The sequence below is a fragment of the Camelina sativa genome, chromosome 17 (assembly GCF_030686135.1).
Source record: "Camelina sativa cultivar CO46 ecotype springtype chromosome 17, ASM3068613v1".
Taxonomy (NCBI): Eukaryota; Viridiplantae; Streptophyta; class Magnoliopsida; order Brassicales; family Brassicaceae; genus Camelina; species Camelina sativa.
The window spans coordinates 7932123-7958327 of record NC_141896.1 but is presented as its reverse complement, the minus strand read 5'-3'; the positions used below and the strand labels follow the sequence as shown (position 1 = coordinate 7958327).

General features: G+C 38.9%; 5 protein-coding genes, 2 long non-coding RNA genes, 2 other non-coding genes and 1 pseudogene across 13 annotated transcripts; 4 read left to right on the top strand and 6 right to left on the bottom strand.

Moving 5' to 3' along the window:
* The first annotated feature begins 5297 nt into the window (after window positions 1-5297).
* Window positions 5298-5900, top strand: LOC147923402 (uncharacterized). The gene is made up of 2 exons (XR_015586116.1): window positions 5298-5430; window positions 5616-5900. It is a non-coding gene; the product is annotated as an uncharacterized LOC147923402 (long non-coding RNA).
* Window positions 5901-6137: 237 nt separating this feature from the next.
* LOC104775958 (actin-related protein 4) lies at window positions 6138-10585 on the bottom strand. 2 transcript variants are annotated; one of them, XM_010478721.3, is made up of 20 exons: window positions 10209-10585; window positions 10015-10106; window positions 9754-9912; window positions 9588-9661; window positions 9427-9507; window positions 9272-9332; window positions 9083-9132; window positions 8882-8936; window positions 8581-8658; window positions 8448-8501; window positions 8138-8191; window positions 8005-8065; window positions 7800-7851; window positions 7398-7464; window positions 7200-7262; window positions 7054-7116; window positions 6829-6891; window positions 6667-6731; window positions 6510-6578; window positions 6138-6409 (listed from the first exon to the last, which is right to left on the bottom strand). In XM_010478721.3, the coding sequence occupies exons 1-20, from the start codon at window positions 10219-10221 to the stop codon at window positions 6364-6366; spliced, it is 1320 nt and encodes a 439-aa protein (XP_010477023.1). In that variant the 5' UTR covers window positions 10222-10585; the 3' UTR covers window positions 6138-6363. The 2 variants fall into 2 exon arrangements, with proteins under 2 accessions (XP_010477023.1, XP_087350325.1); XM_087494199.1 differs by lacking the exon at window positions 9083-9132 and having other exon boundaries at window positions 8882-8963; window positions 9252-9332; window positions 10209-10363.
* Window positions 10525-12551, bottom strand: LOC104756180 (peptidyl-tRNA hydrolase, chloroplastic). 2 transcript variants are annotated; one of them, XR_015586114.1, is made up of 8 exons: window positions 12124-12543; window positions 11957-12041; window positions 11663-11722; window positions 11491-11541; window positions 11332-11405; window positions 11060-11118; window positions 10885-10961; window positions 10525-10800 (listed from the first exon to the last, which is right to left on the bottom strand). XR_015586114.1 is itself a non-coding variant. In XM_010478720.2 (8 exons), exons 1-8 carry the CDS (start codon window positions 12457-12459, stop codon window positions 10687-10689), a joined length of 864 nt encoding a protein of 287 aa, XP_010477022.1. In that variant the 5' UTR covers window positions 12460-12551; the 3' UTR covers window positions 10525-10686. The 2 variants fall into 2 exon arrangements, 1 of the variants encoding a protein (XP_010477022.1); XM_010478720.2 differs by having other exon boundaries at window positions 11655-11722; window positions 12124-12551.
* Window positions 12552-12628: 77 nt separating this feature from the next.
* On the bottom strand, window positions 12629-12700 carry TRNAD-GUC (transfer RNA aspartic acid (anticodon GUC)). The gene has a single exon. It is a non-coding gene; the product is annotated as a tRNA-Asp (tRNA).
* An 18-nt stretch (window positions 12701-12718) lies between these two features.
* On the bottom strand, window positions 12719-15339 carry LOC104756178 (putative aluminum-activated malate transporter 3). The gene is made up of 7 exons (XM_087494198.1): window positions 15140-15339; window positions 14749-14978; window positions 14526-14663; window positions 14154-14423; window positions 13917-14056; window positions 13658-13804; window positions 12719-13586 (listed from the first exon to the last, which is right to left on the bottom strand). Exons 1-7 carry the CDS (start codon window positions 15337-15339, stop codon window positions 12951-12953), a joined length of 1761 nt encoding a protein of 586 aa, XP_087350324.1. The 3' UTR covers window positions 12719-12950.
* Window positions 12788-12859, bottom strand: TRNAD-GUC (transfer RNA aspartic acid (anticodon GUC)). The gene has a single exon. It is a non-coding gene; the product is annotated as a tRNA-Asp (tRNA).
* Window positions 13256-15633, top strand: LOC147923401 (uncharacterized). Its single transcript, XR_015586115.1, has 5 exons — window positions 13256-13397; window positions 13586-13846; window positions 13940-14474; window positions 14574-14691; window positions 14793-15633. It is a non-coding gene; the product is annotated as an uncharacterized LOC147923401 (long non-coding RNA).
* Window positions 15634-15843: 210 nt separating this feature from the next.
* Window positions 15844-16746, top strand: LOC104759281 (non-specific lipid transfer protein GPI-anchored 10-like). Its single transcript, XM_010482225.2, has 3 exons — window positions 15844-16211; window positions 16305-16388; window positions 16472-16746. Exons 1-3 carry the CDS (start codon window positions 15875-15877, stop codon window positions 16618-16620), a joined length of 570 nt encoding a protein of 189 aa, XP_010480527.1. The 5' UTR covers window positions 15844-15874; the 3' UTR covers window positions 16621-16746.
* Window positions 16747-16810: 64 nt separating this feature from the next.
* LOC104756177 (SNW/SKI-interacting protein pseudogene) lies at window positions 16811-19113 on the bottom strand (annotated as a pseudogene). Of its 2 annotated transcripts, XR_015586285.1 has the most exons (3): window positions 18984-19113; window positions 18677-18744; window positions 16811-18611 (listed from the first exon to the last, which is right to left on the bottom strand). The product of XR_015586285.1 is annotated as an SNW/SKI-interacting protein pseudogene, transcript variant X2 (transcript). The 2 variants fall into 2 exon arrangements; XR_015586283.1 differs by having other exon boundaries at window positions 16811-18744; window positions 18984-19030.
* A 314-nt stretch (window positions 19114-19427) lies between these two features.
* LOC104756176 (kinesin-like protein KIN-14O) lies at window positions 19428-25282 on the top strand. The gene is made up of 21 exons (XM_087494197.1): window positions 19428-19573; window positions 19690-19749; window positions 20083-20123; window positions 20208-20306; window positions 20415-20542; window positions 20668-20751; window positions 20858-20935; window positions 21019-21111; window positions 21204-21233; window positions 21338-22057; window positions 22143-22224; window positions 22354-22449; window positions 22558-22737; window positions 22896-23002; window positions 23109-23287; window positions 23423-23587; window positions 23710-23963; window positions 24041-24204; window positions 24319-24641; window positions 24742-24896; window positions 24990-25282. Exons 3-21 carry the CDS (start codon window positions 20099-20101, stop codon window positions 25055-25057), a joined length of 3030 nt encoding a protein of 1009 aa, XP_087350323.1. The 5' UTR covers window positions 19428-19573; window positions 19690-19749; window positions 20083-20098; the 3' UTR covers window positions 25058-25282.
* Window positions 25283-26205: the final 923 nt, after the last annotated feature.

Here is a 26205-nt window from a genome sequence, read left to right as displayed (position 1 = left end):
AGACGACCTGAAGTAGTTCAGAAATCGGCTAACTAGTACAGAAGTACATTATTCCCCCTTTGGTAATGACTTCTAGATAACTCGACGTAGTGATCCATTTGCCTCATTAAAAACCATGCTGAGAAAACCCATTGGGACAAAACTCAGCTATGGGAAAAAGAGTACAAACTTCTCACCTAAGTTACCTAGTCATCATCACCGGGTGAAGTCTTCAAGGTGGATATGTTGAAGACTTGGATCCTTGGTAGGTTGAATGACCCGTCAACTATGAGTGAGTGTGCTTCCTTGGCCATCTCCTTAGCTCTTGAACGAGTGATCCTTCCCACCACCTCCGGTTGCTCTGCAGCCTCGGGCTCCTTGCTTGCCACGATCATATCAACTGCGAATGATATGTCGGGGCGTGTGAACGTCAAGTACTGAAGTGCACCGGCAAGACTACGATACAGAGTCGGATCGTCGACGGAGGGACCTTCATCAGCAGCGAGCTTGCCTTGCGTATCAACCGGAGTGAGACATGGTTTGCAATTACTCATCCCAGCGCGAGCAATGATATCTGCAGCATAGTTGCGTTGATGGAGAAACAGACTGGTGCTGTTACCGATGAACGTGATACCAAGAAAATGATGAAGGTGACCAAGATCAGTCATTTCAAACTCCTTATGAAGAGATGAAATGATCATGTCAAGGAGAGAGGTCGAGGAAGCAGTGAGGCCAATGTCATCAACGTATAGGAGCAGATAAGCAAGGTCAGAACCACGTTTGAGAACAAAGAGGGAAGGGTCGGATACGCTTTGCTTGAATCCAATCTTCTTAGCATAATTGGCAAAGCGTGTGTTCCAAGCACGAGGGGCCTGTTTGAGGCCATATAGTGACTTGCAGAGCAAGCAAACGTGATCTGGCTTAAGTGGATTAACATAGCCGGGAGGTTGTTGCATGTACACGATTTCGTCGAGTTCACCGTTGAGAAAAGCATTCTTGACGTCGAGTTGACGAAGAGGCCAATCCTTGGTGACGGCGACGTGAAGAACCGAGCGAATGGTAGCGGGTTTGACAACGGGGCTAAACGTCGAATCACAATCAACACCAAGTTCTTGCGATTTTCCGTTAGCTACTAAACGTGCCTTGTAGCGAGCCAGACTCCCATCTGCATGAAATTTATGTTTAAACAACCACAAACAACAAATCACGTTAGTGTTAGGAGGTCGTGGAACAAGGTTCCAAGTACCATTCTTAATTTGAGCAAAATATTCCTCATCCATGGTAGGATTCCAAAATGGATCCTTAGCGGCCTGTACGTGAGAGGAAGGAATGGGAGAAATAGCATTGACATTAAGGTTAAGCCGCGTGATAGGCTTAGTTATGCCACTTTTGCTGCGAGTGGTCATGGTATGAGTTTGTGGAGGTGGATTTTGAGGAGGGAAAGCGAGAGGAACAGTGGGAGGAACAGAAGGTGTACGCAAAGGAACTGTGGGGATAGACTGTGTTATCGGAGGCAAAGGGACCGACGACACCGGTGGAGGTGTTTGAGCCGTGTTTTTGAGTGTGGAGAAAGGGAAAACGGCTTCATTAAAAATGACATGCCGAGAGAGAATGATCTTGTGAGTAGAGAGATCTAGACACCTGTAACCACGATGATTAGAGGGATAGCCAAGAAAAACACAAGCAGTAGAACGAGGAGCAAGTTTATGAGGGTAGGAGGGAAGAAGGTTAGGATAGCATAAACAGCCAAAAATGCGAAGGTGAGAATAGGATACCGGTCTTTGGAACAGTTTGGTGAGTGGAACCGTATTATCAATTGTCGATGATGGAGTGATGTTCAGCAGATAGACCGCGGTATGAAGAGGTTCGACCCAGTAAGAGTACGGCATACTAGCTTGAACTAGTAGGGTGCGAACAATGTTGTTGATGGTGTGTAGCATGCGTTCAGCTTTTCCATTTTGTTGAGAAGTATGCGGACACGAGCAGCGGATACTCGTCCCCTCCAACGCCAAGTAGTCGAGGAGCATGCGATTGTTGAATTCTCCCCCATTATCACTTTGTAGGGACCGGATATGGCAGTTGAATTGAGTCTTCACATAGTTCGAAAAATGTAAATATCTGCTGAACATATCACTCTTATGTTTGAGCGGATAAATCCAGACAAACTGAGAAAAATGATCAAGAAACAATAGATAATATTTGATTCCACTTAAACTGAGAGTAGGAGAAGTCCAAAGATCCGAATGAATAATATCAAAGGGTTTCAAGACAATAGTATTAGACGAAATAAAAGGAAGACGAGTGTGTTTGCCAAGTTGACATTCATGACACACATTATTAGACTTATTAAACGAAATAGACGGAGAGGAAGCAGAAAGTTGACGATGATGCGCACTACTAAGGTGACCAAGACGTTTGTGCCACACATCACTGGACGGTGAAGCTGCCATGAGAGCATTTGGTGAGACGAGCGACTTGGAGGGAACCACCGTGTAGAACGGACCGGGGCTGTCACATCGGAGTAGCTTGATCCGAGTGGGAAGATCCTTAATAGAAAAACCAAAAGGATCAAACTCAAGAGATAAATTATTGTCGGTGACAAAACGATGGATAGAAATTAAGTTCTTAACAATAGAGGGGCAAACAAGAATATTTCGAAGGTGAAAGGGACGAGGAGATGAAGAGAGAGTACCATGACCTATGTTAGTAATCATTGGAAGTTTGCTCAAATTTTGAATAGAACTTAGAGTACCTTGATTATTGGTGATATGATTAGTAGCACCAGAATCCATGACCCATTCACTAGTGGTTGGGTCTTGCAGTGTCATGGTGTTGAATGCATGAGCAAGAGCAGTAGGTACGTAGTCGGAGTGGTCGGACAGAGGAGGTGGTGCAACGGATTGTCCTTGAGCGAGATGAGCAGCAGCGTGAGATGAGGATGGGTGGGAGCCGAGAATTCCCAAAGACGGATTCGATGGATACAAAGGAGCATGATGTGGAGGACGAGACATGTGTTGAGGAGGTGCAACCGCGTAGTACAGAGATGGTGTGGGACCATAGGCGTACGGAAAGGGAACCTGTGGAACACCATAGTTCCAAGGGTATGGAGAAGACGGCCAGTAGCTGTTGTTGGAACGTCCTCGTCCACCACGGTTGTTGCGTCCACCACGGCCACGGCCACGACCACCGCGGTTAGAGAATCCGGGCTGGTGTTGAGGACGAGATCCAGAACTTGACGAAGCGAACAACACATCCGGACTAGAGGGTTGATGAGGGGAGGTGGGTGTGACACGGTGTTGTTTGGAGAGCCTCTCCTATTCCATGATGAGCATCAAACGAGCAGTGGAGAACGATGGGAACGGTTCACGATGTTTGATCACGTTAATGATGCTATCAAACTTATCGGTTAAGCCATTAAGTAGATGAAGCACAAGACCACGGTCCGTCACCGGTGAGTCAATGTTGGCAAGGAGGTCGGAAAGAGTCTTCAGCTTCTTGCAGTAATCGTGAACGCTCCGGTCCCCGATGATGATCGTGCGAAGCTCGTTCTCTAGTTGGAGAGCCCTAGCTTCCTTGTTGTCGCGGAAAAGTGCTTCGACCGTGAGCCACAAGTCACGAGCAGAGCACTTTGCCTTGAGGACGGTGTCGAGAATGGATTCGGAGATAGTACCGTATATCCACATCTTAACAAGTCCGTCACGTTCCTTCCAGACAGTGTCGGTGTCGGAGGAAGGGCAAGAGGAACCGTCAAGGTGGCCGAGAACACCGTAGCAGAGACAGTGAGTCTCAAATAACTCACGCCACTTGTCGTAGTTGAGCTTCTCCATATCAAGAACAATCGGAATATATGCCCGGATCTGAGAAAGACCAAAGGGTTTGTCGTTGGAGGAAGCTGCTGGAGCAGTCATGGTGAAGAAGAAGAAGACGAAGAGAAGTAGAAACGAGAGGAAGACGGAGAGCAAAGAGAAGAAGAAAAGAGCGGAGTTGGATCAGTTGTGCGGCTAGGGTTTAAGAATAACCTAACGCTCTGATACCATGTAAGATTATGAATAAACTCCGTAAGGAGGCATGTCTCATATATCACCAATATATATAGTGTACATCCTAGGGTTAGGTACATTGAGAATATTCTATACACATCAATAATAAGAATATTTCCATATCTATTATATCATTGTGATATTACATTTATAAATTTATTTATTTATTATAATATTTATAATACAAATTTATATTGGTTTGAATTCATCAATTTTTATAAAAGTTTAAAATAGTAATCATTTCACCATAAATTTTAGATTAACATGATTGCGGATCTAGAACGTATGTGAACCGAATTAGTGATCAATTAGATTTATATCAAAAGCTTGAATTATCAAATCAGATAAAATCCATAAAAAAATTAAAATTTCATGAACCAAATGATTTAAATAAATTGTTAACCAGATCAACTCTTCCGCTAGGCCATCCTGCAACGGATTTAAATATTTTGAGCCATTAATATCTTTGCATTTATACCGTTTGAATTTGTGAGATGCGCAAGTAACCCACATGCATTTTCTTAATCATATTTTCTAATATATAAAATATAACTTAATTAATATTAAAAAAGCTATATGATAAAGTTTTTAAAAATAATACATTTCTTTTCGGTAAGACACAATGGCAAAGAACTTTAAATAATAAATGTGTTTTGAGCTCTTTTGCGACGACATATCAGCTTTTTTTAAGTGAATGCTTTTCTATTAATATGTACTAAGGTATAGGAGCCGTGCAATGCACCGGAGTATAACTAATTAAAATTTATTTTTTCATATAATTTGATGTTAAATTTTATTTTATTTAACCTATAATTTTTTATTCTTATTTTTTTTTTAGTAGTTCAGTATTATCTTCTACATTTGTAATGTTGTTTTCATTTATAAGGAGATGGATTCGGTTTCATAATGTAACATTAGAATTTTATAACAAAATAGTTTAGTGTATATTATAATGCTTTCAATTTTTTAATATTTACGCTTTATTAAACATACATGCAACAGACTTTGTGATACCAAAATGAAATGAACATATATGCTTTTAAAAATATAATACTGAAGATTTGGATGTAAAAGATGATGTGAATCTTTAAATCATTCTGAACTTATAGAAGTAAATATATTTCTAACTGGGTATATGTTTTTGGATTTTAAAACATAAACTTTTAGAAATCCAATTATGTGTACGTTTGTAATCTGTTTTCTACTGGGTTTATAATATTACTGGAGGCCCAATTGTTATCTCCTTATACACATGTTTTTTTCCTCGAGAGAGAATTTGGACACGACGAAAGGAAAACAAAAGATGTCGGTTTGGTTTTTTTTCTCTGGGAAATGTCTGGTTCTTTACTTTCTGTGGATGATCGTTCAAAGCCGTTGAAGAATTTGGACTCCTTTTCCGAAATCTGATAAGGTACGTAATTCATCATTCATCACAGAGCATTTAGATTCCATGTCTCCTATTTCTTAATTCTCGTCGATTGACTTATAAATAAGTTGTCAATTATCATTCAGAAGAGTAAGCTTCAGTGAAAGCATATTTTCAATTGTCTTGCGCCCAATTTTTTGTATTTGAAACCTTTCAAAAATATGTGGAAGATCAAGGTGCAGATAATCCGATTGTGGAAACAATACTCAGCTCCTATACATAATCGTGAAACTAATCCTCCTCCGGGAACTAATCCTCCTCCGCGTTCACCATAATATAGTAATGTTCAACCGTCTATCAATGCTAAGAAGATACAAGAATCTTATAATGTTTGAGGAAACCAGGGAAGAAAATACTTCAAAAACTTTATTACTCATTTTGTATCAGTTTTCTATGCATAAAATGTTTTAGAAATAAAAATAATAATAAAAATCCAAAAATATAGGTTATGTCAACAAGAGAGACGTACCACACGTTTAAAATATTTTGGTTTTCCACATCGAATATAATTCTTTTTAATTATAATTTAATTTTGCCCTAAGAAAATTATAATTTCATTATCACCAAAACCCTAACTTCTCAACAAGGATAAACAGTACGTCGACCATCGTTTCCAACGGCGTCTCTCCGCTGCTGAAACTGAGTGATGTGTACAACGTTTTTTTTTTTTTGTTGGTAACAATTGAATCACATTTTTCAGCCAATATAAAATAAATTATTTGAAACAAATTCTTGACAAAACCATAATCCGACTGACGTTAAATTTTATAAATAGCACTAAATGCTTGTTAATGTCTAACTCACTCCCAAAGGTTCAGGCAAGTATCAATACTCAAAAGACCGACGATACACAACGAAAATAACACATTAGTTTCCCACGTCTCGGCTTCTCAAGCTCCACAGAAATCTGAAGCTGCATTAAGGGCATTTTCTCTGAATGTAGGAAGCTCCATGTTCCTCGTACCTACCATTTACACCAAAGAAGCTTGAGTGTCACGAGAGAAACAAAATATAGTTTCTTTGCGAGGCTCATCAGAGGAAAGAAACAGAACAAAAAGACTTACTCAGACTTGGAGAACCACATCTGTTGAAATGAGCCTAGTGATGCCAATATACTCCCTCCTATCCATACACTGCAAATACATAATAACATGTGTCTTGATTCAAGCAATATTTTGGGGTCTTACTAGAGGAAGAAGTGAACACTATATATATCCAAACCTGAATCTTCTTTCTGTTGTGTTACCGCTTGCCAACACTTTAACTCGAGCCGAGTGGGGAGACTCCTGAAATGAAGATAAGAGGCCAATAAATGATTTATTTTCGCCACATAAAAAACTGGGGAATCTTAGAAGACAGAGGAAAAAAGTGAGGACACAATACTTCGACCAAGTCCTTCTCGAGGCGTTCTTTCAACTGTTGCATTGATGATGTGCCACCAGCAAGCTGATATAATGCAAGAAGAAGGTATGAATATCATCCACATCCAAAAAAAACTTAAGGAATTGTTGATATAAAGTTTTTCCAAATTTTTGTCCACCAAAAAAAGAAAAAAAGGTTAACCAAATTTAACTTGGGATTTAAGAGTTGACATAATTTGTTATTTACCAGTATGCTACTGTACAATTCTCTCCGGATATCTACATCACATTTGTTGATGCTCTCCATGACCTGCACAAGTTAACATAATGGACAGTGAAGTTACACAAGTTAAAAGACGAAAGTTTTGCAGTGGCTAAAGATGATGCATATACCATGTGTGGTAGACCACGAACGGAAGGAATCATGTCTGCATACTTCTCCATTCCAGGAATCGTCTGCAAAGTCCAATAAACACGGAAAGTCACTTAACGAAAATCTTTGACAAATAATTCGTGTCTCAAAACACGTCACGAGAAGAAACAAAATGTCTTTAGAATCTTCCGTCGAATTTATCGTCCTTAATGGTGTACCTGAACTATGGACGGGTTGAACATCACATCAGGAACTTTGAACCTATCAGCACCAATCTCGAGCGTCCTGCAGTAGACATGGTTAATAAGATATTGAGAAAGACTAAAAAGTAAAATGGATCAGTTTCCTCTTCAACAAAGTTAGCATTTCTTTATCTACTTAATTTCTCAAAGATCACATCATATTCCATGCAGGTTTCCAAAAGCAATGTTTGACTCTTCTAAACGTTTATGCTTAGATCCAGTTAAGAACTCATTTCAGCTTTAAAAAGGTTCACAACAGTGGTTTATTTCTCAAGAAAACTACCAGAAATCTTATACATGAAAAAAAAAGCAACTGTAGCATGTACTACTTGAGGCACAAAAAACCCGCGATAGACATATATATAAACTGGAGCTTACTGGCCATCGGGAAGCTCGTATGATGTAGTTGGGATGTTTGAATACGATTTGTCTGCAGATAAATGCATCACATCAGAAAAACTAAGGCTACATGATCAATGACATTGAAAGATAAGACGTATCTAACATTCAACTCTCATAGCACTCTAAACTTTGAAGAAAATCAATTTATCAAACAAGTGAACAACAAAAGAACATAAGATACCGTCATAGGGAGTATCAGGAACGCGACATATAGAATCTTTGATATCACCCACTATCATCCTCTGTTGAGAAAAAAATCACCAAGTTATGAAACAATAGAAATTTTCAAAGGAGTGTCATTATCAATTACAGACCTGGCAGAAGAGTTTGTAGCTTTCTGTGGTATCAGGAATATCTACATCTTCAACCTGCAAGAAATCGAAGGGAGGAAATAAGAGACTATTACATTCCAATGACCAGAAAAAAATTTCTAAGCAATTTGCTACTGTCAACTATCCTAAATGAAATGAGACAAATCCTACAATTTCTCTGTCTCATTGCCCAGGATAAACATCACATCTTCTATGTCAAGAACGCAAAACCAATTTTCGAAAGCCTCTCTCTCTTTCTCCCACTCAATAATTAAATAATACTCAAATAGTATTCACTGATTTACATATGCACCTGGAATTCCCCTGCTCGTATTTCCTTTCTCTTGAAAGAGTATCTAGGTTTTATCTGCAGGAAAAAAGGACCAGCAACACTCAGGTAAACTGGCTCAAATGATAACGAACAGTGCAATAATTTTTTAACTTACTTTGATTCCCTTACTCTCCAAACTTTTCAGTAGGCAGTCAGTGAGAAATTCCCCTCCAAGTGGAGATGATACAACAGCCTGCGAATAAAAATATGGTCAACAGTCGGAGGGTAACAATCTACATCAATGCTGTATAAGTCAAACTGGTCAAAAGTCGCATGGATGAGAATTTATAGCAGCTACAGATGACACTGAGGAAACGAGAGATGGGAAAACATTCTCCTGCAGTAGAAAACCCCAAACCAAAGAAACAGCATCACAAAGAACTAAATTCTTACAAAAAATTGAGTCATACAAATACCTTTTGAAGAACATAACCATCATGCACCGGTGAAATAGTAGTGGATCCTCCACCGCTGGAACACAATAAAGTCTCATCAGTGCTTCCAATATTAGTCAAATCAAACACAATAAAAAAGTAGACTTTCACAGCATATAGGACAGAAGTGGAACATTAGTATACTAGAGAATCTTCTAATAATTTAAGTATAAAAAATCTTACCAGTCAACAACCAAAGAAGTAGCGCGCCCAGTAGCAAAAGACGTGAGAACCTAGCACCAAAAAAAAGCCAAAGTCGTGTAGATAGTTATACATCTGATTACTCAAAAAGCTGGCTGGAGATCAACACTACAGTCATCGCCATGTAATAAACTATCAAAAGAATGATGACCAAAGGTATAAGGAAGATACAGGATTCTTAGCCATAAACAATGCAGGAACTTTGTATTTTTCAAACATTAGCTCTGCCGCCCTGTGAAACAAATCATTTGAGAAAATCAGTACACACTCAAAGATAACGCAATTTAGAAAGAAAAAAATGATATTTCAAAGCAGTTAAATCGTACTTCTCTCTCTGCTGTTGGCTGTTTAGAGGAGGCTCAGCTAGCAGCATGGGATGCTCCTTGGGATCAATCATCAGGCAACTCCTAAAAAAGAGAAACCTTTATTTAGAGATGATGAAATCAAACACCAATGTAAGACAAAGTATAATGCTTTACACAGTTACCTGAAAGCATGTTCCCATATATTGTCCACCAAATCCCAATCAGACACAATGCCATCTTTAATGGGTGACAATACCTGGTGAGAGAAAATGCAATCTGTAATTTTCACTACCAAAATTTATAAACTTTTAAACATTAATCAACGAGAAAAAGCTAAGAGAGCTAAACCTCCATATGGTCTCGGCGGTAACTCAAGGCTTGAGATCCTACATAGAGCTTGCGTTTTCCCTTTTCTTTTTCAGACTCGGTCTTTGAATCCTCAGAATTGGCCTTTGTAGAATCAACATCCATATCCATTGCTTCTACTCCTTCTACTGCCCCAATAACCTTATAAACACATCCGTACAAAGAAAAAGAAAAAAAAACCCTAAGAGTCTGAAGAAACAAACACCATGAAGCTCATAAATGCTAGATAGAATCAAGACTTACGGAAGGGAAAACAGCTTTGGGAGCATCTTCTCCGGCGTAACCAGCCTTGCAAGTGTGCGAACCCAAGTCAACCACAATAGCTGACACTTCATCTGTGAAACCCAAAAAAATCAAATGTTAAACGAGAGCAACTCAAAAAATGTCTCAAAAAGATGAACGACAAAGCAATTCTAGGGTTTGAAAGAGAAACCCACCTCCGCCGTACATGGCTGCAGCTAACGAAAGGGTGGGGAGAGGTTCTCTCTTCTCTGCCTGAGCTCGTCGTCGGAGGGTTTAAAACACGGGACGGGTTTCACTATAATCTCGGATCCAGTTGAATCGGGTCGACTTTTTATTTTACTGAGTTCGACTTGTGGGGGACCTCATATCCTCCTCTCATTGAAATTTCGGGTTTAAATGATCCAATAAACCAAACCGAACACGAATTTTCTAAACCGAACCAACTTTTGTGACAACCTTTATTGCTAAATGCAGTTCAACTTATTGCCAAATCTTTCGAGTTGCATAAGCTTTTATTAAAAATCAAAGGGAAATTTTGATAAACGAATAATCTGGTTTTCTTCTAATATACAATTTGCTCAAAAAGGATTCAACAATATGTATGGAACAAAAGTGTATATAATAATAATGAATCGGCAGTTGTTGTATGTAATGAATGTAACAATGTCTTTTTTAGCTTAGTTGCTCCATAGTTTTTTGAGTGTTGACAAAGGTTGCACTTTTGTTGATCCCCTCGAGCAAAAGAATCCTTATTGCTTCTATCCCGGTTTGGAATGTATAATCCAGCTGCAAAACCAGACACACACAATCAGGTCTTTATAGTTCTGAAGTATTGTGAGATAATGTTGGCATTTATCTTCTTCTTCTTACCTCTCCCTGTTCTTGTCTACTGAACTGGCGAAGAACAAAGTTGGCTGTATCCATCTTCCCTGGAGGTCGTCCGATCCCTAAAATCAAACACACATCGATTTCAGTGAACATAAGAGTAAGAAGAAAAAAAAATCGAGAATTAGGTATGTTGAAGTGGAGAAAATGATAACTTTACCTATTCTTAGACGAGGAAACTCACGGCTACCTTTGAGGCGATCTATAATGCTTCTCATCCTGCAAGTAAAAGACCACAACAGTTTCATCATGTTTTCATGAAAAGTTCTTCTATGATTTGATAATAAAAACATTTACAGCTATCCATCCACAAAATTTTAGTTCCAACACCACATTGCTTTCTTAAGTCAAAATTTTAACAATACTTAAAACACTAGTGAACTGTGAAAGCATCCTGAAACAGGTACGATAAAGTGTGAAAAAGATGTGTACCCATTGTGCCCTCCGTGACCACCTTTTGGCAATAAACGCAGTTTACCAAAGGGCAAATCTAAATCATCGTATATCTGAAGAAGACACAGAAAGTTCTTAAAGACGCATATGCACTTAAAACAAGAATTTGGAGAGTGAGAGAGAGAAGGTAAAGTATACCACAAGCACTTGCTTAAGAGGGATCTTGTAAAAGGAAACAATCTGTCCAACCTTCAAACCAATCCAACAATCATAAACAGAAAGTATCAAAATTACAAATGTTCATACGTAGGGAAATATGTTGACTAAAAAAACCAAAGTTGTTTTCCGATGAGCTCACTTACAGACTCACCACTTAGGTTCATGAATGTTTGAGGTTTAGCTAGCATAATTGGTATATTCCCAATAACACCTATGATAGAAAAAGGTTAAAACAATTCAGAGACTAAGAAGGCTATATAAATCAATCACTCTGCATCTAATAAAACTAAACCAGACAGCTTTACAGACTAGTTATGTACATACAAATAGGATTATGAAACACGCTGAATTCTCCAAAAACAGTTACCCAATGTCATCAAACACTAGTGACGTTAAAATTTAAATGAAAGTTTCACACTTTGAGATAAGAGAATGAATAGAGAACCTTTCCCAAACAAGGCCTTGAAGTTAACAGTGTTCATAGATATCCCTTCAGCATCAGCCAAAGCATCAACCATCTCAAAACCAACCTGCAATTCACGATCACGTTATGTAACACGAAAAGGAAAAAACCAAAGTGAGAAAACAAGAGAAGGGAGAAGCAAGAGATACGTTATGGCGAGTGCCCTGGTACTTCTTGCCTGGATTACCCAAACCCACAACGAGCCACGGCAGCTGTGGTGGCGGAGGCTTTGGCTTCGAAGAAGGTAAAGCTTGAAGTAACTCTGATTCCGGTTGGGAAGACAATGACTGTGAAGATGATGACAAAGACTGAGACATCAAGCCTCCAACACCTCTTATTCCTCTCGTTAGCTTCCGACAAGGAGCTGGTCTCGAGTAAGGTAATGCCGGAGACAAAAACGTCGCCGGCGATCGAAAGAATTGTGCGCAACAACCGTAAGGGTAGCTGAGATTTGCGAATTTAGCGGGAAAAGCTGCAGCTTTCATCTTTCCTTCTGGGATTTAGGGTTTATAGTTTATCCCCAAATTGGATTCTGTCGGTGTCGTCGACCAAAGAAAAAAGTAAAGAATGGGCAAGCAAAGTGAGGGGACTAGAATTTAAAAGACCCCAAAGTTAAGGGACCGAAAACAAAAATATTACAAGAAAAAAAATAATCGCCGTTGCCGGGGATCGAACCCGGGTCACCCGCGTGACAGGCGGGAATACTTACCACTATACTACAACGACTTTGTTACTAAACAGAACTAAAGGGTTCAAAAGTATAAAACCTCAAAATTAAGGGACTAAAAAATAAAATAACCAAAAAAAAAAAGTCGCCGTTGCCGGGGATCGAACCCGGGTCACCCGCGTGACAGGCGGGAATACTTACCACTATACTACAACGACATCGTTGTTAATCGATTAACAATTGAAAATTAAATTATTTTAATTAACAAAATACAAAGTTTACACAGTCCGACGATTTCGTCGTCTTCACTCAGTCAGTAACAGCTTCGTTGAAATTAGCTTTCACACTCAGCTCATCGTACGCATTCACGAGATTGTCAAGCCTCGCGACGAATTCGATCAGTAGCGAAGCGAACGTAGCTAGAGACAAGTTACTCGCGCTCACGAACATCTCCGACGCCTCCTCCATTGGTGGCTGTAACATACTTCCCTGCATTATAGAGATCCGGCTAGGCCACGACGGCTGTGTTTGTATCACCGTCCTTGATTGCTGGTGAGGATACATAGTCGCGTAATTGAAGTTCTTAGCTGTAGTAACAGCATCCCAATTCGGTGGTGGACGAAGCGTGGCTTCACTCTGGGATTTATGAGCCAAGATCCGGGTTAGATCCCCGTCGAGATTCGAGATTTTGTGTTCGTCACTCGAACCTTCTCTATCCCGATTCCCGATTTCCCAGTTTTTGGCGTTCACGAGAAGGTACGATTTCTTGTCGATTTTGCTTTGTAGTTCTTCGGCTGCTTGGTGAACCTCGTGGAGTATGTCTATTATTGGGTTTAGTTTCTCCATCTTCTTTAGTTTTTCCCCAATGTATCTGAGTACTTTTGCTCCTTCTATGCCTACTCTTTGAAGCTCATTGCGAAACTCTTGTCTTCTATCCTCTGCAGCCTGTGTGATTACAATACATCATACATACTCTTTTTGAGAAATTTGAAGATTGGAAGAAGCTAGTAGTGTACCTGAATCTCTGAGAGAATGCAGCCGTGTAATGCCATGACCATGAAAGCACAATGCCTCAATGCACCACCTACTTTCACATACATTGCCCATGGATATCTAAAGGATTTGTATGGACCGTGTGGTGGCTCCCATGATGCAAAACCCATCTTCACAACCAACAACAACAATAAAAGATGTGAGAATCTGAAGTAAGTTGGTCTTTTGATATATTTGATGTTGTTCCTCATGTGTTGGATGAGTGAGTGAAATGAATCCTACCAGAGTGTCTTCTTGGCTTGTAGATTGAACGGCTGATCTGTAACCACTGTACACTGGGTCTTCTGTGACAGCTGCATAGACCAGAATCCTAGATGGGATCGTATCATATGCTACGCAGTCAAGATATGCGTTCACACAACCTGCAGATAGAAGCATTTTCTATGGATTGGATTTGACAGGAAACAGATTAAGCTTTTCAACCAGATACTCAAATTCAGGGAGAGTGTTATAACAAACCTTCCAAAGAAGTCGCTACATTCACAAAGTTCTTAGCAACCAAGTTATGGAGATCTTCTCCAGCCCATATGGGATAGATGCAAGTATTCACAACGAGGCCAATACATGCACCAAGAGCTATCAGAAGGAACCTTGAAACAGCAGTATCCATGAATTCCCCTGTTTTGTATCCTGACACTATTACATAGCAATAGGTCAGCAAGAACACCCGGAATCCGTACTCATATGCCTTCAACGTTGGATATAGCTTTGCATAAGTCGCAAAAAAGGCTGATACAAGAGCAGGCACACAGTGTTGTCAGAAATCAGAATGGGATTAAGGTGGAAGCTTTAATTTAGACTACACATGATCTTATTTTATATATACCATACCTACTACAAAGATGCTAGAAGCATTAAAAACCTCTGCCCAATTTCCAGTCTTCTCGGATATCCAAGCCATGCCAAGTGCCAGTCCTCCTGCAGATAATGTTCCTAGTCCCCGGTTGCATCCTTTGCTAAAGGTGGCTCCTACACAAAGAAGAGAAGATCACGTCAGGTATTAGTTTACTTAGAATATTCAAGTTTGATGTGTTAAATGGTCTGTTGCATTTACCTATACTGAACTCGAAGATAACAACTACTGTGAGAATTGCCCAGAGATAGTGGCTGCTGAGCTCTAATCCTGGGATCTTAAAGAATATGAGGATAGAGGTAAGTGTCAGAGCCAAACCCATCTTCGCCGAGAATATGATCTTCCTCGGGTCAGATGTTCCCATCTTCCATGCTGTATCCAAAACATCCTGTGATTTCTTCACAAGCGCAGTGATCTTGTCGGAGAAGTACCTGCAAACATCACTCATAACATTACAAGACTAACCATTTGAGATTGTTCTTACACGATTGAGATTGGATTTCAAGAGGCATCAGATACGATAAAAGGGCTTCAAAATGTTCGGTCAACAGAAGGTTCTGGAGACCAGGAGAGATTGTATGTAATGTATAACCTGTAGGAGCAGCAACGAACAGAAGTAGTGTCTTCGTTGGGGATCCCGTCTTCGTTGACATAGGAATAGCCTCTGGTATGTTGTGGGATAAGCCTATCTTTTATGCTTTGTCGAAACGAACCATCGAACATACTACCTCGCCTGAAAGATCCATCGAACATGCTACCCCGCCTGAAAGATTCCAGCTTTGGTGCCGCCATTTCCGGTTCTTAATTCTGATAATCCCAGAAGATTGAGAGATGGGAAGACTGAGGGAAGATTCTATTTCCTGTGCACTGTGGTTTATGATTTCTGTCAAAAGCACGATGGTGTCATGAATCATGAATTGATATAACCCAGATTCCAAAAGTTGTAATTTTTCCGGATTTTGTAAAGAAATGGTATGCAAATCTTGTATGATTGCTATGCACGTCTTAGAACACGTTTTCGTGTCTAAATACAGATTGTTTAATCCACACATTCTCAATAATACTTCTTATACAGTAATAAACAAATATAACGGTCAAATAATATAACAGTAACAGATTCATTCTTTTGTAGCAAAAAAACACAACATGAAGAAGTTCAAGTGGTGCACAGAAGAACACACATATTATGCATGAATACATAAATTTGTCCTTTTTCTCCATTTCATAGTAAATTTCAGTTGCACAACAATTTCATTGAATCCCACCTTAAATACACATCTTACAAAGAAAGAAGACGAAACTTATTCTCGAAAGACAATAAACATAAATGGCATCTTCAAGTCTCTTTATCACTGTCTTAATCTCCTTGGCTCCAATCTTGCTCCAACCAGGTCTTGCTCAAGGTCCGAGTCCTCCAGCTTCTTGTGCTTCTTTGTTGCTAGCCTTAGCTCCATGTGGTCCATTCGTGCAAGGCTTTGTGCAGCTCCCAGCTCAGCCATGCTGTAGCAGCCTGAACCAGATTTACAGCCAACAACCGACCTGTCTGTGTCTCTTCCTCAACAACAATTCTACTTTATCCTCTGCTTTTCCGATCAATCAAACCCTAGCTCTCCAATTGCCTCAGCTTTGTAGCATTTCAGCCAATTCATCTGTTTGCTCCTCAGGTATGTAAATCCTCCATTCGCTTCTTACACAACCAAAAAAAAAAAAGAAAACAAGAACTTGATTTATTGACAAGACACTTTTCTTGTTGTAAGGGGCTTCCTCTTTTGCTCCACCATCTACTAACTCAACCGGTTCTCAAATCTCTCTGGGTGCAAAGAACCATTCGGCTGCTGCAGGTAAGCCAGTCATTCAATGCATAAGCTAAACTGAATCATTCGTATGGGCTGGGCTGTTGACGTACGTGATTACTCTTTTTCAGCGACTCCAGTGGCTCAAGTGGCACCAAATCCCCCAACCAGCATGATGGGTTTGGGTTATGGTCTGAAATCCTCTGGTCCGAAGTCTAAGATTCAGCTGACTATCTTTGTGATGGTAGCGAGTCTAACTGGAACACTCTTCATTGTCTGACATTTACTATAATTTCCGTCTAGTTTTATATTCTCCTCTCTGTTGCTATCTCTAGAACTCAGAACATCTACACTTTCCATAAATTTATGAATGAATGAATCAAACAGTCTAATTTTTTCTTCCTTAGATTTGTAACTGTTTGGTTATATTACTTACCACAGGTAACTTACTTAAGCAGGACCTTGTAAAAAACAACAATTCAAAAAAGTATTCAATTCCAAGTGATTTCCCTCATCAAACATTAAAGAAATAGAAAATTGAAATGACAGATTCATACTTTGGCAATGACAATTCTAAAGAGAAAAAGAGACTTGAAAAAAAAAAAAGAGCACATTTGATCAAACAAGACCTTAAAGTTAACGCCAATGATAAAAAAAAAAGGTTATGAAGTTATACTGAATCAAAGATAAAGATGCTGAGCAGAGGAGTCCAGACTTCAGCTGCCACGTTTGGAATTGATCTAGGTCCGACCAGAACCACCAAAGCCATTCCTTGAAGAGCAACCTCCTCTCACATATTTCCTCCAGACCTGGTTTTGTCAGTCTTACCTTTCTTCAAATCTGACGCCCACTGGACAAGACCGAAAGGATCTTGTTCATCTTCCTTCTCGAACTCAACAGGTCTGCCTCTCTTTCCCGTCTTCTCGGAAACCAGACCACTGAAAGCTTTGTCAGGTTTAAACTTATCAGTGCTCTTGAGCTTATCGAGCTTCTCGTCTGCACTTCCATACATATCATCATCCATATTCTTCTTTGGGCGGTATAGCGTTGAAAGAGTAGCTTGTGCAGTAAACAACCCTTCGCCATATACATTGTACTGGTCATCAGTAGCAAAACCAGAGCTCATTCCTTTCTCCTGGTTAAACAGTCGTTGATCATACATAACTTCACCGCCTCTTCCTCCTGTATTTGCCATTCCAAGAGCAACCTTCTCACTGACATCACGGTCTCTGTCCCTTGTGATCTTGCTCTTCTTGACTTCCATCCTTCTGTTCTCCTTCTCTCTTTCCCTACGACGCTCTTCACGAATATTCTCTCTCTGAATCCGCCCTTCGTTTTCCATTTCACTCTCGCGATCCCCTCTTGGGACATCATCAAGACTCTCACTTGCAGCAACGTTTCTTTCAGAACGAGCCTTTTGAGCAAGAGCCCTCAACTCCTGCTCTTTCCTTTCCTTCTCCTTCATATCCATCTCTCTTCGAACTTTTAACCGCAATGAAACAGTCTCTCTAGCTATCTCTGAAGCCACATCGAGCGACTCTGACAGCTTGGCAAAGTTATCACTGATCTGATCCTCGTGTAAGACTCTTCCATCAGCTGCAAGACGTTTATCAAGAGGGATTGTATAACCTTTCTGGTTTTTCCAGTTGGAAATACAAGGCGGGATGTTCCAGTCTTGTCGATCCTTGACAGTAGCAGGCCTAGGCGGTGAATGCATGACAGGAACAACATCTGAAGAACCGGAAGGCTTTGGAACACGCTTGTGTCTGAACTTTGGTAAATCAAGTGGATCTACAGGCATCTCTGAAACCCTAACGATCCTCTCTTTAGCACCGGAATTGAATGCTGCAGATTGCTGCAGGGATGGCTTGTATTTAATGTACTTTGGGCCATCTGACTGCTTCACAACATTCATAGGCATTGCTGCATTCACAATCTTATCAATGGCAGCTCTTGTTTCTTGAGTAGTAGTATCCTTCTTCACAACATTCATATCTACCTCGTCTTTGAGCATCTTTGGAATAAGATCACTATATCGAGAGTAAACAATCTTTCTCGAGTTGTCATTCTGCCTCACGATGGCGTCAAAGACCACGTTTCCAAGTGCATCCACGGTAACAGGCAAAACCATGGATTCAGGCTTGTTGTTACTACGAAGACAACCCAAACCAAGAGGGCACTGAAGAACATGGATCTCAGGGAAGGCACCACCATCTCCAAAATCCTCAGGATTCCTCGGGTGAAAGCCTTGTCGCTTCAGGTAAAGAGGTACTGCTTTAACAGAGATTTGTTCAGACTCAGATTCAAAGAAACACATATTTGAGAGATCAAAATACCTTTTTTGTTGATTTGGCAGTAGGTGGAAACGTCTCTAAGAGTCACGATGGCGTAAATTGCTTTCTCCCTGAACCAACAAGAACAAAAATCAATGAAGAACAAAAAAAAACAGACCTTTGATACTAAATTCAACGCCGGTTCTTGTGATTAACACTAGGTTTCTGAAATTAGGGTTTATATATCAATCTGTGACCTAATTTGAGATCGGGAGGAACCTTAGAAACGAAATCAGAAAACTTGTGTTTATAGAAACGAAAGAACAAAAGAAGGATTTGGTCTAAAAGAAGTAAATCAAAGAAGCTTTACCTCGAAAGAATTATGAGCGAGTTTTTGAGACAGAGAGAAGGCAGAGCAATAAACGTCGATCCCAAGTTTTTCTTCTTTTATAGGCTTTATGTCAAAAAAAAGAAAAAGGAAAAGAAGATTAATGGAGTATATTACAAAAAAGGAAAACTTCTATTAAACAAATGGAAAATAAGTAAATAATGATATGTTAAATATCATAAATCTTTAATTACACTGTTAAGAAAATCCATTATATTAAAAAAAAAAAAAGTAGTATAAAACAAACTTTAGACACACATCTGTGATAAACAAAAACATTGGGACAATTTGTGTAATAAACAAAATAACATGGGCTTTTTAGTGAAAAAAAAAACTCAAAGGTTATAGGAACTTGAAATAAAAACCCGACCCGACCCGATGCGTTCCGGCCCATTAAATGAAAACGATTGGAGAAACAGGGATACTCGCGCTTCTTCCTACATTCTCGCGCTACAGCTGAAAAAAAAAAAAAAAAAAAATTAAAAATTAAAAAAAAAAACTCTCAGAAGTCATTGACGTGAGACTAGACCACGTCTCTCCTTCTTCTTCTCCGTATCTGTGTTTTCTCGCAGGTTTGGACTTTCGCTGCTTTCCCGAGAAAATTTTCCCAGTTTTCGTTTTTTTTTTTTTTTTCATGATACGATTATCTGATGATCGTGTGTGATTTTTTTTTTCTGGACTTAAAAAGTAAAATCCAAAATGCCGATCTTCTCTTGTTGCAAAAAGGCAATCTTCTGTTCCTCTCCAGGTAGGTTCGTCTCTCTCTACTGCTATTTTCCTTCTTCATCCGCCGCATTGTTCTTACCAACTTTGGGGAAAATGCTACTTTCAATCGATCATGCATCCTTCTGATTTCGGTTTTACTATAAGTAATCGAAAGAAACCTATCTTCTAATTTTGAGAGATTAAGTTAATTAGATTGAAAAGGAATTAAGAATGATCTCTACAATTAAGACTAGTCTCTGATTTTTTTATAATTATCTAATTATTGGTTGCAATGCGATTTTTAGTTATGATTAGTTACACTCTACAGATAGTTGTTCTAATGCTTATAATGAAACAAATGGTGTTATGTTTTCAGGCCTTGTTGATAGAGAATGAAGGACTTGTGGGCTTTCTCAAGTGTTTTCCATAACTTTGCTCTCCCCATTGCCTTTGTTTTTTGGGTGATTGATTGATTCATGAATTCTCTCACTGATCAATCAGGCAGCTCTCGTGGTGATTCCACTCCCCGTAGTCCCTTCTCTCCCTCTACTTCTTCACATGATAGGCACAAATCTCACCGTCCCAATTCTTCACCATTGGGTGGGTACATTTTCTCTTTTACTCTCTTACAATTGCAGCATTTATGTGCTTAATGTTGTTATTAGAATAAGGCCTCATTCCATAAAAATTGGTTTCGTTCTACCACAGATCCATTATCCCCTGGATCAATGCTCCATGGAGGGCACAAGTTCCACGAGGCTTTCCAACTGAAACAGGGCCGGTTTGATCTCCAAGCTGCAAAGATTTCAGAAATGATGAAATCAAACAACTTAGATGTATTCCTGCCTCTAAGCCTCTTTACCTTATTAAATGAATGAATACTTCTCTGTATATCCTTGGCTCTATAGTTTCTTTCAAAGTCGTTTATAATAATTACCCTATGCTCTTATATTGAATGCAGAATGCTCCCACGCAGTCACTTCTAAGTATCGTCAATGGAATTCTTGATGAAAGTATTGAGAAAAAGACTGGTGAAATCCCTCAGGTACTTGACTGATCTAACAATCCTGATGCTACATTCTTGGATGGTTTCTGCAACACATTTGTCTCGTGCTCTTCGGAGATCTTCTGACCTGATCTATAATGGCCAGCGTGTAGTATGTCTGCTGAAAAAAGTCGTGCTGGAAATCGAACGACGTATTTCAACTCAATCTGAGCATCTAAGAACGGTATTTCTTCTTTTTTTTTTCTCTCGGAGAAATAGTTAATGGTGTTCGATTGTTTTATATTTCTGAGTTTATCTTTTGTGCAGCAAAACAGTGTATTCAAAGCTCGTGAGGAGAAGTACCAGTCAAGGATCAAAGTTCTTGAAACCTTAGCTTCAGGAACTAGTGAAGAAAATGAGGTATCATATATAAAGAAACTTAGGCCCTGAGATTTTTGTTTCATGACATTCACTAATGTGTTACCCTGCCGATCAAACTTATGTTTCACCAGATTGCTACTAGACAACTTCGAAAGATTAAGGTAATGCGTTATGTATATGTCATGTAAAATTGCTTACTGCAAGTTTGCGGTGATAAACTTGATTCTTGTGAGATGTTTATTTACTTGAGATGACACTATGATAGACAGAAAAGTCCAAGCTGGAAGAAAAGAAGAAAGACAAAGAAGACGATATGGTTAAGCTAGAGAAAGAAAATGGTCAACATAATCTTGAAATTTCTACTTTAAGGAGAGAACGGGAGGCAACCAAGAAAGCATATCAACAACAATGCTTGCAAATGGAAAGCCAGACAAAGGTCGCTACTGCAGGTATCGAGGACAGGGTGAAAGAGCTTGAACAAATGAGAAAGGATGCAAGCATTGCAAAAATTGCCCTTGAGGAAAGAGTTAAGGAGCTTGAAGAGCTGGGGAAAAAGGCAAATGCTGCTAAAACGACCCTTGAGGAAAAAGTAAAGGAGCTTCAACAATTTAAAACAGAGAGTATGACTATTACTACTAGCCTTGAAGCAAAAAATCGAGAGCTTGAACAATTCAAGAAAGAGACAATAGCTGTTAATACAAGCCTTGAAGCAAAAAATCGAGAGCTTGAACAGTTCAATAAAGAGAGAATAACTGTTAATACAAGCCTTGAAGCCAAAAATCGAGAGCTCGAACAATTCAAGAAAGAGACAATAGCTGTTCATACAGGCCTTGAAGCAAAAAATCGAGAGCTTGAACAAAATCTTGTCCACTGGAAGAGTAAAGCCAAAGAAATGGAAGAAAAATCAGAGTTGAAGGATCGGAGTTGGAGTCAGAAAGAACTTTCGTATAGAAGCTTTATCAGTTTCCAGTTCCGTACACTACAAGTATGTTTACATATACCATTGACTAAATAGTCTAAATTCAATCATCATTTTTGTCTATGGTCACCTCAACTAAGCCATTTTCCAGGATTTGAGGTTATATTCTAAGTCCATCAAACAAGAAATACTAAAAGTTCAAGATAAGTATACAGCAGAATTTAGTCAGTTAGGTACGTCAGTTCAGATACATGCTTTTTATAATAACTCACTATCATACATTTGTGACTTTGTAAGTTTGGTGGTGTTTTTTTTTTTCGATCAAGTTTGGTGGTGTTTATTAACAAATATTTGTGACTCAGGGAAGAAATTGCTTGAACTTGGAGATGCTGCTGCAAACTATCACGAGGTCCTAACTGAAAACCAAAAGCTCTTCAATGAACTTCAGGAGCTAAAAGGTAACACAGATCATGTATAATATAACACATTGATGTTTGTTTACTATTGAGATTTAAAAAAATTTCATCTTCTATGCAACCTATAAGTTTTCTAGTTTTGGGTTGCAGGAAACATTAGAGTGTATTGTCGGGTGAGGCCTTTCTTGCGTGGGCAAGGTGCAGCAAATACTGTGGTAGAACACATTGGTGACCATGGGGAGTTGGTAGTTCTCAATCCAACAAAACCTGGGAAAGATGGTCTTCGCAAATTTAGGTTCAATAAGGTTTACAGTCCAGCCTCTACTCAAGGTGTTATTTTGTTACCTTTTCGACCTCTATCCTGAGGAAGTTTTCTGCCATTCCATTTATACTTTCTATTGGATTGGTGTGTGATTAATTAAGAGACCAGTTTAGAATTATCAAACTTATTTATATCAGTTTCCGTTGTATCGTTTCAATTCTTGCAGCTGAGGTATTTTCAGATGTAAAACCTCTTATTCGATCAGTACTGGATGGGTACAATGTTTGTATCTTTGCTTATGGTCAGACAGGATCAGGGAAAACTTACACAATGGTACTGATTCACTATTATCTTCCGATAAATGTGAATGTTTGTATCTTTGCTTATGGTCAGATGATTGATGCCACTGCATTCTTACCATTACTCCTGTTTTGTTCAGACTGGTCCAGATGGAGCAAGCGAAGAAGAGTGGGGAGTAAATTATCGTGCTCTCAATGACCTCTTCAAAATCTCTCAATCCCGGAAAAGCAACATAGCATATGAAGTCGGGGTGCAGATGGTGGAGATATACAATGAACAAGTGCGCGATTTACTCTCTGGTGAAACTTCTCAAAAGAAATATCCTTTTTTTAACTCACTCAATTTCTTTTGCCCTTTTAAAATTTGTTCCTCCATATTATCTTGACTGCCTTTTTGTGTTCTCCCTACGTTCTGTTTGTGTTGCCATTCTTTTGTTTTCCTTAACTTTCACACACTAGGAATTCTTTCTACAACTCAACAAAACGGTCTTGCTGTACCTGATGCAAGCATGTATCCTGTGACATCCACCTCGGATGTTCTTGAATTAATGAACATTGGGCTAGATAACCGAGCCGTTAGCTCCACTGCCTTGAACGAAAGAAGTAGCCGTTCTCACAGGTTCTCCTTTTAATCTCTGTAACAAACATGTGTTTCGTCTTTTATCATTCTTTGGATAGTCATGTCTCCTACACTATGTGAGAAGAGGCAAAAATAACTTGGGAAAATGATTCCTTATGCAGTATTGTCACTGTTCATGTACGTGGAAAGGACTTGAAGACCGGTTCTGCCTTGTTTGGAAATCTACATTTGGTAGATTTGGCGGGTAGTGAGAGAATTGATCGCTCTGAAGTTACAGGAGACAGACTTAGAGAAGCACAGCATATAAACAAGTCACTCTCGGCTCTAGGAGATGTGATATTCTCGCTTGCTTCAAAGAGTTCTCATGTACCATACAGGAACAGCAAACTAACTCAGCTTCTCCAGAGCTCTCTAGGTTAACTCAAAATTGGCTGCTCTGTTTTTACATCGTGAACTAGATGAGTAAACTTATCTCTGTGCTTAATATCACAGGTGGGAGAGCAAAGACACTGATGTTTGTGCAACTCAATCCTGATGTTACTTCATATTCAGAGTCAATGAGTACTTTGAAATTCGCAGAGCGTGTCTCTGGAGTTGAGTTAGGTGCTGCAAAAAGCAGCAAAGATGGTAGAGATGTTAGAGACTTAATGGAGCAGGCAAAAATTCTAAAACACATTCTCACAATATCTCATGAATCTTCTCTTAGATAGATTTCAAATAGATCTACCATTAGCTCGAGATTTCACTAAACCTAAAAGAACTGTTTGCAGTTAGGATCCCTTAAGGACACAATAGCGAGAAAAGACGATGAGATAGAGAGGCTTCATTTGCTTAAGGACATTAATTACCCACAGAGAAAGAGCTTAGGACAATCCGATGACTTTACTTCAGAAGCTGGAGATTCGCAGTTGTCTATAGAAGAAGACTCAAGATTCCAACAAGATTATCTCAGACAGTCACGACACTCTGTGACGGATGGGGAGACCTTAGCATCCTCTATTGATGCAGAGTATGATGATGAAACAGAAGGATCCATTGATGTTGCTTGTGCTGCAGAAGGGAGAAAACCAAAACCATTGAAGATTCCAGACAAGTAAACGTTATTTTCCCTCTCTTGTTTCAAAATAAAACTATTTTACAAGTTTTTTTTTTTGTTTTGACACATTTTTATTGGTGAATCCTGAAAACTGCAGAACTAAGCCGGTGACTCCAAGGAGTAGTACGACCACACCACGACCACTAGATAAACTCAAGCAAGTCGCCACGAGGACGTCGACCATTGCAAAGGTCACGTCAGGTTTGTCTTCACCAAATAAGATGTCTTCACCACATAAAATGTCTTCACCAAGTAAGAAATCAAAACTTATGAGGTTTTAAGGTTATTTAATCAAAGAGATTGTTTATACTTTAGTTGTGATATATAATTTTCTTGTGTTTCAAGGCATGAAGAAGACAGGAAGTGCTTCTAATTTGCTCAAGGCATCGAAAGATTCAAAACGGTGGTCATAGACAGACGTTTTGTCCTTAGGCGACTAACTTTTTAATTTTTTGAAAGAATTTTAGTTTCTCCTTCCCTCTCTGAACCCAATCAAATGATGATCAATGGTTTCAGTTGGGACTTAATTTTGTAAATTTATTTCGGTTCTTATAAACACATGTTGTTAATATACGAATCGTATACTGCATAATGTATGTGAATTAAGTAATAGTATATTAATATATGGAGTAGGGTCACCGAAGGTGGGAAAAGAAGATTATGAAAATGAGACTTGAAAAGCATAACAAGTATCATCAACAGTTAGGTGTATATATCGGCCATAGTAATTCCACTTACAAAAAAAAAATATTGGTGGGTAGTCAGTCGCCACAGTGTTATTTTGCATACTTGAATTTAGCCCAGTTTTTGTTCTGATCTGTCACCGAATGATGTGATCGCCAAATCTGTTTTTGGAATATTTTGGGGACCCAATAATTTTCACAAGTTATTGTAAACCCCCAATTCTGTCCTCTTCAGCATCTAATACACTAGATATATATGGATCATCCTGAACACAATATGCTGTTTTCATGTATGTTTAGATAACAACAGAAGCATTGACTAGTTGAAAATAAATAATTTGTTAGGTAGTTGAGGTTTCTATTTGAGAGAGTCATATATGAAAAACTTTTAACCATTTTTGTATTAATCCATAATCATCACCGGCAATATTTATAAATAAATAAATAAAGAAGACAAAACATATCTCACGATATTATAAAAGATGATAAATGATGTGTAATAGTGGATAGACACACTCTCTGACATTTTTCCTTCATGCCCATTGCACAAGTATTAATTTCATCAAAGGAAGAAAAAAACAACAAATAGATCATTGGTCTTAAAGCAGACAAAGGAGATACAGTTTTAGATCACCAAATAGGCAAAATACAATAAATATATATAAAAAACGACAAAATAGATGGTAGTGTAGAAACAAGTTGTACCACAAAAAAAAAAGAGGAATAATCCATGATATACAGATACAGTATGTGACCCTGACTTATATTTTGTTCGATTTTAGGATCGTAAAGTAATATATACACAACACTACATAGAATAATTTTTAAGAATTGAAACACGAGAGTTTTCATGTCGTAGTTTATCATAAATAATAATT

What these genes read in the sequence shown, in the direction of transcription:
- LOC104775958 (XM_010478721.3), bottom strand. An exon ending in TGGAGAGTAAGGGAATCAAA is followed by an intron (nt 8,502 to 8,580) that starts GTAAGTTAAAAA and finishes TTTTTCCTGCAG; the next exon opens with ATAAAACCTAGATACTCTTT. An exon ending in GCTACAAACTCTTCTGCCAG is followed by an intron (nt 8,066 to 8,137) that starts GTCTGTAATTGA and finishes TTTTCTCAACAG; the next exon opens with AGGATGATAGTGGGTGATAT.
- LOC104756180 (XM_010478720.2), bottom strand. Translation starts at nt 12,459, where the DNA reads ATGAAAGCTGCAGCTTTTCCCGCTAAATTCGCAAATCTCAGCTACCCT. An exon ending in CAAGGCCTTGTTTGGGAAAG is followed by an intron (nt 11,723 to 11,956) that starts GTTCTCTATTCA and finishes TTTCTATCATAG; the next exon opens with GTGTTATTGGGAATATACCA. An exon ending in GTAGACAAGAACAGGGAGAG is followed by an intron (nt 10,801 to 10,884) that starts GTAAGAAGAAGA and finishes CTGGTTTTGCAG; the next exon opens with CTGGATTATACATTCCAAAC.
- LOC104756178 (XM_087494198.1), bottom strand. Translation starts at nt 15,339, where the DNA reads ATGGCGGCACCAAAGCTGGAATCTTTCAGGCGGGGTAGCATGTTCGAT. An exon ending in TATCTTCGAGTTCAGTATAG is followed by an intron (nt 14,664 to 14,748) that starts GTAAATGCAACA and finishes TTCTTTGTGTAG; the next exon opens with GAGCCACCTTTAGCAAAGGA. An exon ending in GCATTCTCTCAGAGATTCAG is followed by an intron (nt 13,587 to 13,657) that starts GTACACTACTAG and finishes GTAATCACACAG; the next exon opens with GCTGCAGAGGATAGAAGACA.
- LOC104759281 (XM_010482225.2), top strand. Translation starts at nt 15,875, where the DNA reads ATGGCATCTTCAAGTCTCTTTATCACTGTCTTAATCTCCTTGGCTCCA. An exon ending in TTCATCTGTTTGCTCCTCAG is followed by an intron (nt 16,212 to 16,304) that starts GTATGTAAATCC and finishes TCTTGTTGTAAG; the next exon opens with GGGCTTCCTCTTTTGCTCCA. An exon ending in GAACCATTCGGCTGCTGCAG is followed by an intron (nt 16,389 to 16,471) that starts GTAAGCCAGTCA and finishes ACTCTTTTTCAG; the next exon opens with CGACTCCAGTGGCTCAAGTG.
- LOC104756176 (XM_087494197.1), top strand. Translation starts at nt 20,099, where the DNA reads ATGAAGGACTTGTGGGCTTTCTCAA. An exon ending in CAGGGAAAACTTACACAATG is followed by an intron (nt 23,003 to 23,108) that starts GTACTGATTCAC and finishes TGTTTTGTTCAG; the next exon opens with ACTGGTCCAGATGGAGCAAG. An exon ending in ACATAAAATGTCTTCACCAA is followed by an intron (nt 24,897 to 24,989) that starts GTAAGAAATCAA and finishes TTGTGTTTCAAG; the next exon opens with GCATGAAGAAGACAGGAAGT.